At 44.4% G+C, this 17,009-nt stretch overlaps 1 protein-coding gene across 1 annotated transcript in view; it reads right to left on the reverse strand.

The window, feature by feature from the left end:
• Window positions 1–10,420: 10,420 nt before the first annotated feature.
• LOC147703004 (serine/threonine-protein phosphatase 2A 55 kDa regulatory subunit B beta isoform-like) overlaps window positions 10,421–17,009 on the reverse strand; it is a 255,474-nt gene continuing 248,885 nt past the window's right edge. Inside the window, exons 5-7 of the mRNA XM_086929465.1 lie at window positions 12,388–12,469; window positions 11,256–11,355; window positions 10,421–10,470 (exon numbers count right to left, since the gene is read on the reverse strand). Of these exons, the coding sequence (XP_086785591.1) occupies window positions 10,421–10,470; window positions 11,256–11,355; window positions 12,388–12,469 (232 nt within the window). The remainder of the gene's footprint in view (window positions 10,471–11,255; window positions 11,356–12,387; window positions 12,470–17,009) is intronic.

Consider the following 17,009-nt stretch of genomic DNA (forward strand, 5'->3'; position numbering starts at 1 on the left):
CATAAGCAGTAACCCTGTAATATGATCGGATATTGACATCTAGGGGGTCTGGTGACATAAAAAAAATCAAGAAAAGGATAGCAGAGCGATTTGAAAATATTATCAGAACCCTGAGATGGCAGTACCTTAACATATCAGATGCCAGTCGCTTATTGTGCACTATTAGTTTATTTTGGGGTACTTCTGTGTGTAAACACAGCACCTCTCATCCAAGCAAGTTTACAACTGTTATACGGATTGTTATTATATTATAAAGTAAAAAGAAAAAACAATACTTCCTTATGTAATTATCAAGACTAGCTACAATAGGCAATTCACAAGCCGCATTTCAGCATTTCGTTTGCACAAAACTCTGAGACTAAAAACTCATATAAACAACTCCAAAAGTAGCCGTAGGGAACAATGACAGTTAATGGCGACTCTTGCATCAGCAGAGGACGTACTCAGGAATGAAGTTATTTTCTGTCATTTAAACATTCATAGCCTTTTGACATCTCTGCTGCTCTTTTCTTTTTATTAAACGCTGCATATCCGATTCTTACAGGCAATGCTTAATTTGTAAAATAAGTATTGGTGTCCATAGTTTTCCTCAGTATCCCTCAGCCAGTACAGCTGAATGTCAGTCTAGCAGACCACTAAAGCTGCATAGTCCATCTTATGCCTCTTTCATCCACCACCACACGCTGATTGCCTCTTTATCTCACTCTTGTATATTCTCTGCCAGCACCCTCAAAACTTCATAAAATAAAATCATAATAAAACTGGTTTAATATTGTTTTATTTTTCTTTCCTGGGCCAAGTTTTGGAGCCTAATCGGTGACAAGCTGCAGGAGGAGTGGTGCGCACTGCTGTCAGTGCTCATGTCGGTTTGGTCGGCCATCTTAGGACGGCCAAACTGACATGCCCACTCCGATATCTCCAATCCGAGCTGCTTTTACAGGTTGGAGACAGCAGAGACAGGCTCCCAGTCTTTCTGGGAGCGCATATCCGGGGTGCTCAGGCCAATCCTGGCACTGCTTTCATGAGGCCAGCAGCATGAGACCAGTGTCTGGATTAGCCGCAGTGGAGTCTGGGAGCCTCTGCTGTAGTGGACTGGAGCCAGAGAGGAGAAGAGCGGCAATGTGGTGGGCGGCAGTTAAGTTCTTTTTTTGGGTGTTTTTTCTTTATATTTTCTTAGTCGTCCATCGTCCCTCTCCCCCATCCTGTCACTCTGCCCTGACACCAGCCCCTAAGGCCAGTGGGGCACTCCTGAAACCACTAGCTCAAATTAAACTCTGCTTACATGCAATATAAAGTGTTGTATTCACTCGAGTATGTGAAGCCGTCATAGTTTTTAACTTAGTTACAAAGGGTCCAGCCGTCCAGGAAACACCTTGCAAATGCTGCGAAGTGCCACTGAGTCTGAGCTTAGTGTCAAATATACAAACCTTTATAATCAAATTCTTCTGCTTACAATCGGTGTGACAAGAAGCCAGTGGCGGCTCCTCCGCTAAAGCAGAGGAGCGTCGCCCCACTGCTTTCTAGCAGTGTCACTAAAGAAAAAATAACGCTAAGTTATTATCATTTTATTTTTTCCTTTTTGCGGCAGCATTGCGGGCAGGACGAGCGAGGCTGCTCTGCTGACAAAACAGGGGTGGGGAGGAGTGGTTTGCACTCCCTAAAGTGTGCATGAATGTTCTCAATGCAAGCTGCATTACAGCCTGCATGGAGAACTTGCCCAGCCCCCCATTCCATGGCTGAGCGCCGATCCACGGCACTCAGACCAATCACAACACTGCATTTCGCGGGTTGTGATTGGCTATCGGGAGGCTTGGAGCTGGGTGCATCCTGCTTCCTGCCCTGGAAGCAGGGCAAAGGACCGAGACGAGGTGATGGTGGGTGACAGTGAAAAACAGGTGTGTATATTTTTATTTATTATTTAATTCCCTCCCATGACCCACCCATAATGCCTTCAAATACAAATGCAAGAAGCTACGCCCCAATACGGTGGCCAAGTTATTTTGCAAAGGAGCCTCTTTTATCTACCTTCTATGTTTTTTGGCAGTTCTATATAGCATGAACTTGGCCCAAGTGCACCAAATCACATTACACAAGGTTTGATTTATGCTTATTTAGGCATGTGGGTATTAAGTGATGTGCCCAGAATCACAGGATGTTGTGCCTTTGTCAGGACTCAAACTCGGTTCCCCAGTTACAAAATCAGTAACTTTTGTCATTAGGCCACATTTCCTACCTCCCACTCTCCTTTTCATATAAACATGAAAATAATTACAGATCCATTTTCAAATTTCAGCTCTATGAGATGACCCATACTGCATTTCTTTTTTCATGCATGCTTTGTGTGGCTATACTGCTATGTTGGTTACTACTTTGGTAAAGCACTTAAGTCTGCAAAACTCAGACCTTCTCTATTTTAACTACTCTTTATTTTAACTATTTGGAAAAACATTTGTCCACTCCTTAACTTTTCCCCAATAAAAGCTCAAGGAGATGTAACCTACTGAGGTCCATCTGTAGCGTCAGACTGCGTGAAAGAGAATGAGAGAGACCATTTGCTTGACAGAAGTCCATTGCACATGCTGGTCTTACAGGGAACCGCTGGCTAAGCCAGCCCTCTAATTCTGAGAGGGAGACCATGAGCGATGCACTGTATTCTCTCCCAATGTTCAGTCATCTACCTAATTTGCAGGTCTCAAGCAAGCAAGACCAGTTCCCGCCATGCCTTGTTCTCTCCATTATCACTTTTCAAGTTTGAGGTTCTGCCACCTTAGGAAATAGTGGCCATTTACTGCTAGATTCCAATTCAATGGGCTCTTCTGAAAGACTAGAGTGACGTGCAAGCAACAAGTGTTGTTTAATCAGTGGCAGCTCCTCCGCTATGGTGGAGGAATGCCACCTCCCCTGCCAGCACCCTCAAAAACCTGAAAAATAAAACGATAGTAAAACACGTTTTAACCCGTTTTATTATCGTTTTATTTTTCTTCTAAGTGTGCCGAGTCTTGGGGACAGGGCCAGGGGGATGAAAGGCAGTGAGGAGGAGTGGTAGACGCTCTGCCTTCAGTGCACATGTGGGTTTGGCCGGCCGTCTCAGGATGGCCAAACCGACATGCACACTGAAGGTGTCTCCGACCTGAGCTGCCTTGCCGGGTTGGACACAGCAGGCACAGGCTCCCAGTCTCCCTGGGAGTGCAAATCGTGGGTACTCAGGCCAATCCTGAAGCAGCACTCATGCTGCGGAGTGCAGCGTCAGTATTGGCCGCAGGGAATTCTGGGAGCCTGTCTGCAGAGGATCAGAAGAGCCCGATGCGGCAGGATTTTGTTTGGAAACGTCATGAATGAACTTTAAACAATTAGGTTTTTCTATGGATAAGACTTCATTATAGACCGACCAACTTGAATTATGCAACAACTGTGAAGGAGTGGCAACATGATGCTGCAACAAAAAGGCAAGTACTGCAACAGATGCAGGATTATGTGGCAAATCTATAATTATGTCGAAAATGCTTCAGAATCACATCATTCCAGTTCCCCAGATTGGAATAAATAAGGCTATACTAGAATGGCCTGCAATAAGCCTGCGCCAAGGAGTTCGATTCACCTCTCAATAGTAGACTTGAGGTGTTGGTAATGTAAGCGATACCCTGAAGGTGCCTTTTCCAACATTCGCTGGTCTGTACTCTCCGCTTTGATGATGCGGAGATGTACAAATAAATGGCTGCCCCTGGAAGTGGGGGTCATGGGTAAATAAAATAAGCTTGATTTGTGATACGGAGGCCGTCATTGCTCATTTAGGTCTCCGGGCAGACCTGGAGAGGTTGGCGAGATCGCCACTGTAATCAAATAAGGATTTTCTGAGGGGCTCCCCGGGGACCCGACAAAAGGCAATCTTATTATTTCATAAGATTGACTGGAATAAATAGCACAGAGCAGAAGGGGGAAGCACAGTCAAGAGCTTACAACTATGAAATCCCACGGGGAAAGGCGGGGTTTAAATGACATCTATGTTATCTTGTCTCTTTCAATCCAGAAAGAGTAAGTGTATATCTCCAAATCCTGCTCTGGCCTTAAAAATAGGCAATCGTTTGCAGCTCTTTATATTAAATACTAAAATTTCAGTTCACAGAATGTCGTAAAATGCTGTTCATAACACGGAAGGCGGTAGTTAAGTGGGTGGCGCACCTTGTATGAATTGGTAATATCAATACTGAGGTAACCTGGAAATTGTATATTATAATGATTGGCGTATGAACCCTGCTTACCACTGCACAGGAAAGAAACACATTGAAGAACGAACTTCAAGCACCACTTATAGAAGGAGTTTGCAAGTGGTTTACACAAACCTTTCAGCCACGGGTAGTGGATATTTAATTCCTCATTTATTGAGACCGAAGCAGAGAGAGGGAGAACGGAAGAGATGAAGAAGAAACGGCAATGAGGAAGAGAGACCAAAAAACAGAAAAGTGAGCCAGGAAAAAAGGACACAGAGAGAAACAGTGACACAGCTACAGAGAGTGAGAGCAAGAAAGAGTTGGAGATGGACAAAGGAACAAAGCGAAAAGGGGAGATACAGAGAAGGAGAGACTGGAGAAAGAACAATGGAGAGGGTGAAATAAAGAAAAAGAGGTGTATTGTCAGATAAGCACAGAACGGCAGAAAGAGATAAAGCGACACTCAGGACGCAAACAGAGAAAGAGATACAGGTAAAATAAGGTGACAAAGATCTATAGCTACAAAGGGCACTGATGGAATGAGAGAGTTATATGCAAAGAAACAAAGTGCAACACATTTAACGAGACGGAAATATAAGCAGAACGCAAGATAGACAATAACTGTGATAAAACATATGCATACAACAAGAACAGATATACAGTTATGGATAAATAGAGCCACATGAAGACACCTAGGGATGACAAATCAGACGAAAAACGACAGACAGGCAGACAAACGACTGGATGCTCTGGTGTCCTCCTAACGGAAAGGACCCTCCTGCCCTTGTGGGGCCGGCTGCGGTGATCACCTGCTCAATATATTACACTGATTGACTCCAGGCCGCTGGAGTCTTAATGTGCGACACGAGCGCGCGCTTCCTCGCGGGCCTTCCGCAGAGGGCGCGAGCCGCTCGCGTGCCTGCTCTTCGGAGCTCCGTACCTGCTGATGGGGGGAGTAGCGATAGCAGTCCGGCTCAAGCGGCGCCGGGATATGGGAACTGCCAGCTCGGAGCCTGAGCCTAATGTGACGGGCCTGCCGTCTAATGCAAACTGACATCTGCAATGATGCATCATTTGCCGCCCAAGGACTCTGCGCAGCCATCTGGGGCGAGAGTCCAGCGTCTCGCGCGCGGGCCGCAGGGAGCGGGCTGTCAGTCACGCGGCCAGGGCGGCCTCCAGAAGGCAAAGGTTCAACTCCCGCACCTCATCCGCAGACCGTGGCTCTCTGTGGCTTTCTCATCAGGAGCCAGCGAGCAGTGAATTACCTGACTGGGATCCCGCCACCTGCCCCGGTGATACTTCACAGTCTCTGCCCCTGGAGCCTATAAACCTCAAAGTTAGTCCTCATGAAATTGTGTTAAAGCACGGCTGGTCACCTAAATAGGCCTCTAATGGAATATTAGCAGGGGCAAAATACCCCAAAAACACCAGCACCTTTGATGTAGTGAGAATGGATGCATTTGGGACTTCTTAACAATGGAACTCTCTGTAATAAGCTGGATAATGTCATTTCTACTTTCTGTTGCTCTTATTACGCCCCTCAGCTAAGAGTCAAGGCAAATGCTGATAAGGAAATGCCTCTTTCTGCATGATCATCCCCAAAATTGTTGCTGAAGCTGCTGTTTTTTTAACACAGAGTGCACTGAGGACAGTGTTCTAACTCATTACAACATGTATGTTGAATTGGATACCTCCATTTGGCATAAGTTGACTTACTTATAAGCACCTAGAATATGGTACCATGGGTACAGAGGGCATTGAAGGCAGAGTGTCGCGCCAGGGCTGAAGCACTGGTGGTGCCACTCTGTGTTTGACAAATCACAAAATGGCTCCCAGCCTGCCACTGTAGGCTGGAAAATCAGTTTTAAAACTGGTTGTTCGACTTGGCCAGATAAACCAATGGCAAAGCTCCCACTCTCGTCAACAATATATGAAAGTCTCCCCTAAGGAAGGCCTACGGATGCCTGCGGCAGGGAGCTGTATATTATTAAGTAGGACATGTACTTTTGACATGTCCTAACAGCAAAGCAGCAAAACTTCCAAACTTGTGTTTTTGCTCTTGAAAAGTTAGTAGCCCCGTTGGCTAACACAGAGTAACAGGCTGACACCTCAGTCCGGCTAGCTTCTAAATGGGACTAATAAAATGGGTACTTCAAGATATCAAATTAATCATGGCATTACACCTGACTTGATGCCCAAGTTGAAATTAATGTAACTTTTAAGAAAAGGCAACTTTTAAAAAGTTGCCACTGTCGTCCAGTTTGTCCAGTGTCCATGCATGATTGTTGGCTATGAGACAGCCTTCTGCCCTCCTGGAGAGTAGTGTGAATCACTCTCAGGCTCAGGAACAATAGCAGCCTGCTACAGAGGACGGTGTCAGCTTCCCCTCCCAGAAAGCCACTCAGGCTGTTGGCCCAAAAGGTGAGCTTCAAAGGTAAAGTTGTCTTTGGTGGGTGATCACACTCCTGAAGGGCTGACCCTTTGTTCAGGTAGACAGGCTGGCGGCGGGAACGAAGAGGGGAGACCAGCCAGTTTTCTCGTGGGCGTGTAACGTACAGGTAGTCACAGCTCAAGGGAGGGTTCCCAAGCTCCTAACATCCAAGAAAGGGTTAGACATCTTGAGAGTGGCCAGAATAGTTCACTCTGAGATTGCTAGATGTCACACATAGCTGGAAGACATCAGAGAGCTGGAGGGGTCCTGGGAGCCGATTGGCTAGTGACCGCATCATCACACTAGGGCACTTTATGGATAAAATATGGCAACCCTGGCCCTCTGAACCTCAGACCATGATGGAACTAGAGAAAAATGTCAAAGGAGGACTGCCCTTTTGACCCCTGGACCTGGAAAGGGAGGCTGCACCATCTACCGGACTGCACTCGCCACACCTTTTGGTAGCAAAGTGATGACTGTGCCTGTGGGTTCTAGCTCATGGAAAAGTCATTCCTGAGCCCCAGACCAAAGAAGTGACTCGATTGGTCATTTGACTGACCCCCGTGGGACTAGCACTAGGGCTATCAAAGCCGAAAAACCCCACTCTGGCAAGTCAGTAGCCACATTCTTCAAATCGCTCTTGACCACTGCAGAGTGACCCAAGAGACGGACTGTTCCTCGACTGCCACCAGTTGCACCTGAGTATGCTGGACCTGAGAGTGTCGTCTGTGTCCAGATTGGTCACCAAAGATGGACCCCAGCCTTCACCAAAGGATACTGCTTGACTCACTGTGTTTGGAGACTGGTAGGCCAGCCACAGCTGGCCTTTTACTGACTCAAAGAGGACTTCGAGGGACACCGACCCCTGTGGCTGAAGTCACCCATGGACCGTGGACTGAAGAATAACAGCAAGGACACCCCGGGCAACTGCAAAGCACCCAGATCATCTTTCAGCATCCTCAGCATACTGTATCTCCAACATCAGGACCACTCCATTGAAGTCTATGGTGGTCTTGATGGAAAGTATTGAACTGTACGTGAGACTGCTTTGGTGCCCAGGTGACAGTCCAAATACACCTTATTGGCCCCCTGACCTTCTCCCTGCTGGATTTGGTCTCCACACTCGGGCCAGCATAGCCGAACACAACTCTTTCAAACTTTTCTAAACTTTAGAGTTACCAATGCTTGCTTGCACTTTGGAAAAAAAAGCTTAGATTTACATTTTACTTAAAAATACATATCTCTGGAACTCTCCAGTGGATTTTGCTCATCTTGGTGTCTAAACATTCATAAACATATAATCTATTTTTATAAATTGGTGTTGGATATCTTTTGTGTAGAGTGGCTTTCTTATGTTGTTGTTTGGTGCTTCTAAATGCTTTACACTAGTTCCTTTCTTTATGCCTTGCTGCTCAAACCCACAGATACCCATAGTGGAGTTAAAGGTTTTACAAATAAGCCAGACTAGACCCAAGACAGTTCCGAGAGTGTGTTACATGGTAAGGTCGCACAACCATACCATATAATACACTACAATTCTCACAATGCTATTACCACATCCTTACTTAACACCTTAACATTTACTACTGTTAGATTATCCCTCTGCGACCTTCAACTGACAGAACTGCAGTGAAGGTGACCTTCATTTCACCCATATTAGGCTATTACCATGTTCTTGGAAATGAGAACATTTGCAGACTCCAAAGAGCTCATGAAGCAGTTGCCACATTATAGCCAGGCAAGCGCTTGAATGGCCATATTTCTCTGGTCTTTTAAATACATTCCTGGCTCCCAGTGGTGCTTTACTCTCAATTCAAATCCCTCTGTTTTGTGTTCTGTGCTTTTTACAAGACCTTCCTTTGATCATATGAAGATTAAAGGGACCATCAAATGGGCAGTCTTACATCACTGAAAATTTCCATTAATAGACCTTCTAGGATGTTGCTTGGTTGAGGATGTATGTTGGATTTTGAGATCTACTGTGACATCATTCACTGGGCGGCATCACTCATCATTATAAACCCTGCACATGTGCTGCATGGTCTGCCCCCGAAACATTCTGCTTCTTCCATGGTAGTTCAAGGGAAGAGACCTTGCTATGGTGGCCCCAGCACTGAATCCACTTGCCAACCTTTGAAGCCTTATTGATACCTAGCTCTTTACTTGACCATGATTAACCCTTGCCAGTGGCATGTGTCCCAGAGTGGCAAAAAGAAGTAAAACTCCAGGATCTGTGTAGCACAGAGAACTCGTCTCCCAAAGTCTACTGTGTTAAATGCCATCCTGGAAAGTTCATTAGATGAAACCAGCTCTAACGTTCCTACAGAGTTACTAGATAATAAACAACAAATATGGTGATAGAATCAAACAAGTGATGTGATAGTGCAGGTTGTACAAATTACACTGGTAGCAAAAATGTGCATATAATAAGGTACATATTCTCTCTTGAAATATTGTAATGACGCCTTCTTTATTGGAGGGGGTGGTAAGTCCGATTGTTCGGCCACCATGTTTCTTTTAGTTATATGAGGTTTGGGTGATCCGATTCACCTTACATGACCAAAGACAGAAGCCAAGGAAGTAATTCTGAGGTAACTTCTAAAGTGCTGGAGGATCATGACCCGATAAAACCTTTAAAATGGCGATGAACATTCAGAATTTTATTTTCTGTGCTTAGGGAAGCTACTGCACCTCTTTTAGAGCTGATGTATTAGGGACCTGTTCCTTTATCATCAGGCAGAATTTAGCCTCTTGATTTCAAATCCTTTGGAGCTTCTGGAATGCATTTTCAGGGACACTGATGTGGATACTTTTGGGGTAATTCAGCTGAATCACATCAAAGTCCTGATAATGTTATCGGGGTGGCATTTTAGTTAGAAAAAGATACTTCCTTCTGAATATCATGAGTTAGTAGCTAGGCACAGAGGGCAATTAGTTAGAATTCAATGCAAAAACACAGCAGTATATCTTTGTTACACATACAATACACATCAAGCAATCTGCACGGTGACATAAGCCATCCCGAGCATAGTGATTCACTCATCAATACTAAGTCAAAAAACCTTAATTCAACCTAGCATCTCTGTTACACCCACAACATATTTTTCAGACAGAACCCACTGTTCTAAAGGATCTACAAGTGACAAGGTATTTCTCACAGCAGGGCTACAACCAAAGAACAACCGTATCAAATCTACTCTCAATCGATATATTCTCTGGTGCTATATGTGACATCCAACATCCCGCCTACTGTGAGCAAATTTCCCATTAGAATGCATCAGCATACCAACCCACAGCATTACTAAGCCATACTGATGGCAGATTTATGTGATACAACTACCACAAACATAAAACAGCATAATAGACCTCATCTGATGTTTTGTGTCCACTAGTTAGGTGGACTTCACATGAAGTGTTGTGTCAACTAATTTTGCAATATTTACCTAAAGTCTTGCGTCCTATCTTTAGTGAGACCTCACCTCGAGTATTTGGCCCACTTTTTAGTGAGCTCACCATCACTGCAGTGTCCCCTCATTAGAATGAAGTCACTGATAGCTTTGTGTCCCTTCATCAGTGAATCACGCGCTGGTGTTGTCACTCACCCTCTAATTGACTTACCATGATTCCCGGACACCCCTGATGCTGTGTCTTTATTGCACAGACTATATTCACCTTCATTTCTCGTTTTTCATTGTAAAACAGTGGCATGGATTTCCAACATGGCTGAAAGCTACCAGCGAAGGTAAAGAAACAAACATCTACCCGCCTTCTAATTCCTTCACTAATCGCTCTGCACAACTGCGAGTGGCTTCAGTGCGTATCGACTGCTCTCTGTTTACAATAGTTAAACACATTGTAATTTAAATGAGATAGCCGTGGTGCAGGAACGCCTGCGGGCGGAAAAGAGAGTGTGACCTTCAGAATGTAGATCGCATGGGGGAAGGTGGAACTTCCTATGAGAGGAGGAGACACAGAAATGGCAAACTCTGCAGACATTTCATAATCAGAAACACACCTATTGACCCTGAATTGAAAGTCAGGTGGAGTGCTTCAAAAGACGCGCGCCATTATTCAGCATGAATGCATGTGCAAATGCAGCATTTAAGCAAGTGACAGCACAAACGTCGGCTGCATAGTTTGATATTCAGTTTGCTGAACCGATGAAGTAGGAACTGCTTAGAGGCCGGCAGGGTGTAGGGTAAGTCATTTGCATGCCAGAGTACGGTATCTCCCATAGTTGAGGTACTACCAAGAGGAGGAATTACTGAAGGAACAAACAGAAATGAAGGAGTAAGCAGTGGAAGTAACCAAAGCAATTAGGTGGACCATCAAAGACTTTGACATACTTCAATGTCTTCTGTAACTAGCGGAGGCAAAGCGAGGACAGAAAAATGGTTGCTCTATTCACAATACAACTTACTAACTGGGCTGAATTTGACTGCGGATTACAGTGGCGGCCGGCACATGTAAACACAGTAGGGGGGGAGGGGTGTGGTGGGTTGGGGGTTGAGTTAACAGACGATGGAATATGTATAATTAAATCATTAAATAATACCTATTCTGTCGTCTGTCTGCTTCACCCTCTGCCTCGCCCTTCCCCGCCTCACCACACTTACCTGTGCCGGCTGCCACTGGTGGATTAGTGTAATCAAAGGGAGGTTCTGAAGAGTAGGACAACTTCATTTCGAGCATCTTGACCTCAAAGGTGCTAACTGCCTAAACAGAGAAGATAATCTAGTTGTGGCTGTCAAGTAATGCATTATTTTTGTGACCTCTTTGAAATGCTATGAGATGGCGATCTGTGAAATGCCATCAAATAGCTTCATAGATTCATAAGTGACTCTGAAATCAGGGCCCAAATCACGAGTTCCAGGTTTCATTCCTTATGGGCCTATCTTAACCTTTCGTCATTCTGAGGTCATTGCAATAAACGTAATTGACACTGAGGAAGAATACCTTATTTGTTCTGTGCAACAAAGTTGTGTGACTTTAAGTCCTATATTGTTACAACAACAAAAAATAACCATTAATATTTATATGGGAAGGGAGAGACAATGAAAAAACTGATGGTTGAAAATGATGGAAACAGTTATGTGAACTCTTCTAATCTTAACTACTAAGATTTCCACTGTATAGTGTTCCATGCCCTGTGTGCACCACTGCAGAAGAGGACTAACCATATGCAAATGTGCCTTATCCCATTCCTGTATAGGAGGAGCCATTTAACAGTTTGTCCGTGACCTGTTTGCACGGTAACCATTGCAACCCCAGAAAGGTTTCAGCCTTTCTTGGACCTCATCAGTGAAGTGCAATCCATAGACACAAAAAAGTCAGGATCCACGTCTGGGGACGTCCCCTCCCCTTCTTAGGAAGGCTCACTTTGACAATGACAACTGATTGGTTCTTTCACAGTGAGCTGAGGTAGATTTGCATATGGTCAGCCCTTGTCTGTAATGGCATCAGATGAGCTAAAACTATGCAAAGGAATACAACCCAGAGAAATTCCTAATGGTAAAGAAGTACTGGCAGAAGCATATACATTCATTTTATTGTCTTAGCTAGTTGAAAGAGAAATGTTCAGGGAATAGCCATACATTGCACATTATAAAGACATGCACAGTTTATTGCAAGCCTAGTATTTCCTAACTGTTCACCACTCAAACTGCAATTCAAAGCTGGTATCCTCCTGGCATTGCAAAGAAATCGTGAAGCTCGTCGGGACATTCCTTATTCAATTACCAAGCTAACCTGCGGGCCAATATCTGGCATTATGTGCCCATTATGAGAGGGTAATTCAGTGTAACAACCTGCATCAAGTACAAACGGGGAACTGTCAAATAGCATAAACCAACAACAAATTAAATTACTCCGCAATTTGCTAGAGAAGAGAGGCCAGTCGTTTTTGATTTCGCAAAGCGGCGTCTCAATTTGTATGCAAAAAAGCACATTTCCTCGACAGCATGCATGATCAGCCTTGTTTGATTGGCTCGTGACATTCAGTGCAATCTCATTGCCCATGGATGGTTTATCTCACCGAGAGGGAATGAAACACTTAAGCAAGGCACAGTTTTTGTACAGTCCTTAATGCAGGCATTAAGAGTAAAGGGGAGGAGGTAAACAAAGTGAATTGCCAAAGATTACACAGTATGGTTTAGTCGGAAACTGAGAGAAACAAAAAATCAGTCCTCGAGTAGCAACTAGACTATATCTTACCCTCCGTTATTCCTTTCTAGGTTTGATTTGTAATGGCGCTTGTGCCTTTTGTGGCAGGCTCGTATTCTATACGTGGTACAGGGGGCTTTGGTTCATCCTGCTTCACCCATTGGCTCCTTCAACCATTGTTTTCTTTTCCTCAGCCATTAGCTTATGGCATCTTGAAACAGCTAGCAGAGGTACTTTACCTTCTTTCTACAGGCTGCTTGGGTGCTTATTTGCATGCAGTGGACTGTACGAAGGGCTATTTTAAACTGTGCCATCACACATGAAATTCTGAATCTTATTTAAGCATAATACTACCCAAAGGAATCTTTCTTTTAAACTGCTTTACACTGTGGCAGGCATTTGGACTGCTTTTGTCAGGTTTTGAGTACGAACATGAAACCTCCTGCGTTTGACAATGCTTGTTGAGAGCGTAACACCATCCTTTCTGTGGGGACTGGTGGGTGGTGGTCCCCGACACAAGTTAGTTTTGCCACTAGGCCGGCCTAGCCTTCCAGGCACAATTCATGTGCTTGAAGCCCACCAGTTTTCTCTCCCCAACACATTATCATAACACACAATATCAATCCCATTTGCAGGCATGTGTTTTCCCAGCCCTAACACAATTTGTTAAATTCTGAGTACCAGTTAGGGACTAGACAACATTTTTCATCTCCGTCTCGGGGAGTGAGTTCTTTTCATATCAGGGGTATTTCTGCGTAGGATTTGGATCCATCCTTCAAGGAAACAATATTACTGACAAGGCCCAGACATGAACAAATTAGTGCCTGAGGGTCCGCGCGGAACCCAGCAAATCAGCCAGCGCACAGAGAGGTAAATATCTTCCATCAAACAGGAGTAAGTAGAGTCCCTTATGAGCACATCCATCACCTGCACCACAACCTGTTTCAAAACAGTTTTGTTATATTTATGAAATACATTACAGGCTCATCCCTCAACGAGTGCGCGGGGTCGATGAGCGAGTTCATGTGAAGCAAAATAAGCACTCAAAGGTCAGGGGAAGAAAGAGACAACCAAAGGGGGCTAGTCCTACCAGTGGAAAAAATGAATCACAAATGGACCATCTGTGTCTATGGGAAAATGTGTTGATACATAAGGCCCTTTGAAAAATGCAATTTTAGTGGGATAGAAATAATTTAAATGTTTCAATTTCCAGAGGGATTGTATCTATAATTTTGCCATATTTTCACTACACTATCCACCCCTCAATGGAGCAATGAATGCAGCAGTGCGGATCTAGTAATTGGTGCTGTGCTAATGCATGCCACAGCTAAACAGGAAAGGAGGCCTATTTCTTCGTAGAGACCAGAAGTGGAATATCCTTGGAAGCTGTAGTCCTGGGGAAGGTAGAACCATATTCTGACAAGACCACACCATAGCCTGACAGACAAAGCAAATAAACCATGACCTTATAGACACAGTAAGGGATCAGATCCAGCGGCCTTGATTCCTTAACCAGATGCATGGGGCATGTTGCTTGAGTGTACTCTATTCCACCTGACATGCCTTCAAGGCACTGGCACACATGCCGGTGTAGCAGTAGGTTCATTGCCACAGGATTGGATGATGTTTCTTCATCTACACATCACAGCCACCTGTCTCCGTGTATGACACTGGAAAGTTTGAGTACTACAATGCAGTTGCACATTTAACATATGCTAGAACCCATAATCCTATTAGAACAATGAATGGGGGCTTGATACGACATAATATGGGTACTGGTACTGCTTTGACTACTTCACGTGCGATCATCATCAAGAAGGGCTTTGTGCTATATTATGAGCACGGCTTCCAGAAAGATATGCAGATCACGGGTGACCGTTGACCAATCACTTACAAGTGATGTAGTTGGCAAGTTCCGAACCTCCAAACAAGGTAGGTCACTTTATATGAGCAAGGCCTTACCCAAGCATGCCTTGGCAGTGCACACTACAACGAGAATGAGGGTTTCCATATATTTATATTGCCGTCATCTGGGTGGTTCATATATAATTTGATGAGTGAGGATGGATGTGTGGCAATGGGTTAGCCAAGGACCGGCTTGGAGCAAAGTACAGTGCATGATGGTTCAAGCTTGGGGAGACGACTACTAGTTTGAGGGAATTACGTTTTTCAACATTTATTAGATCATGTTTTGACAAGTAGGAATTAGGAAATGGACACAGATTTGGGGAAAAAACGAGCTACAGTGACTGAATAAAAAAAATGAAAAACAGACAAACAGCAAAATTAAAAAATGCTGTTTTGCTTCTTATACTATTGGAGATGTAATAGTGTACAGCTAGGTATATTACTTTAAATAGCACAAAAAGTAGGCTCATTTTCTAGAGAGCCATTAAATTTCACCAGGCCTGTTTTAGATACCACCTCCTTCAAGCTGAGGAAAACAAAAATGCTCCTGTTGCATTTTATCCTAAGTTTTCAAGATCAATTAATTGAATGTGTTTACATTTTGTATCAAGTGCCAAAATCCTGTTACAGAAAAGTGCTCGACAACATGAGAGTGGGTGACATAGGCCCAGTGCTTTGGTGATAGGGATGTCAGCAAATGGAGAACCGATTAATGTAGATTCTCCTTATATATAGAACGCCTATATCTTCTGGCATTTCAAGACACAGGTTTGGTGTTAAGGACATTTTAATATAGCTACTGTCAATAAATGTAAAACATTGCACATGATGTGAACATTTAATAAGTCCATGAGTCAGTCCATCACTGGGTGCTTACTTAAGCCAATGTTTACTATTAAACTCAAGCTGCCTCAGTGAAATTACCTTCAGTGAGATGTGCTGGATTTTTTCTGCACAATTCTAGATGGAACTTAGGAGGTTCGACATTTACGTGTCCACCCGTGGTCGGTCTCACCATTGGAGTGGGCTGTCTTTAGACTCAGGTTGGGGTAATTAATAGAACATTCTGGTGGTTTTTGTTCGTGCCTGTTTTTATGATATCTGCAGTGTGCGTGTGTACACTGTGCGTCGTCACCGTGCACCGGGCCCTGGCAGAGCATTTGCGCAGCATCAATTTGGGCCAGCAGGTGGGTGCAGCACAGACCATCTTGTTAGTGTGAAAAATGCCGCTTTATTGAAGACAGGTGCACCTTACAAACCAATTCCTTGGTCTATGCGTACAAAACTAAACCTCACTAAATATTTTCCGCCTACCTTACCCCCCACCCCCTTCCCTAAAGTTTTCCCCTTTGCAATCCCTGCCCTACCCAGCCGGCTGTCGTATCACTACCAACAAAATGGTGGCCAGTGACTTAAAATGGCCGGCTATATACCCCCAGCCCAAAACCTAGCCAAGTGCAGCCCAACAAGCCCAATTGGGCTCTGGCTGCACCCCCAGCCCGAAATCCCCTGAGAGATGCCGGCCTCCCGCTGGTCAGCCGCCCCACCCCAAAGCCCTATTTAAATCGGTTTACCAAAAAATGTGTTTAGCGCCACTTGGCAGAAGCCAAGAATTACCAGTTCCCTTGAATTTTGAGCCTGCTGGTTCGTTTTTCAATTACGTTTTCGTTACTATGCAGACCCTGGGCCCCCAAACAGTGGCAATCCCAACCCTCTACCGGCACAATTACCAGCCCTCTGAGCACCCAAACGGCGAAAGCTTTCAGAATATGGGTTGCGATGTAAGTACCGCGGCGATCCACGCAATTTCCATTACCACACATCATCGAATAATCAATTTGAAGCTTGCAGAAAAGGTATGTAAGTGACACCTGGCGAAGGCTTCTAGAAACAGCGCAACTAGAATAACCACCTCGATGACTGTGGTGCTACCACAAAGTGGGTACTCCACAAAACACTAGATCATTTATCATTTAACGTACCTTAATAATTTGCTTGCACATAATTGTTGATTGTTGTGGTAGGTTCCACCATATTGAGTTAAAGCTCTGAGACAGCTCAGCTGTTTGTGTGCCTGCTGCAGAGATTTGTGTGAAAACGGCAGAGCGCAAATTTGAATCGCAAAAGAGCTCCCCGATTCAGGCATTTCTCCAAGTCTCGAGTCAATCAAAACAAGTGCAATAGAACCGGGGAATGATAACACCCGTTTTAACAAGCACCAGCAGACAATCTAGTTAGTCCATTCTCTTAATTTAATAAGTAACAATTGTTTTGTGGACCGTTGAGGGGATAACGACAGG

The sequence above is a fragment of the Lissotriton vulgaris genome, chromosome 7 (genome assembly GCF_964263255.1).
Source record: "Lissotriton vulgaris chromosome 7, aLisVul1.2, whole genome shotgun sequence".
In the NCBI taxonomy this organism is placed as follows: Eukaryota; Metazoa; Chordata; class Amphibia; order Caudata; family Salamandridae; genus Lissotriton; species Lissotriton vulgaris.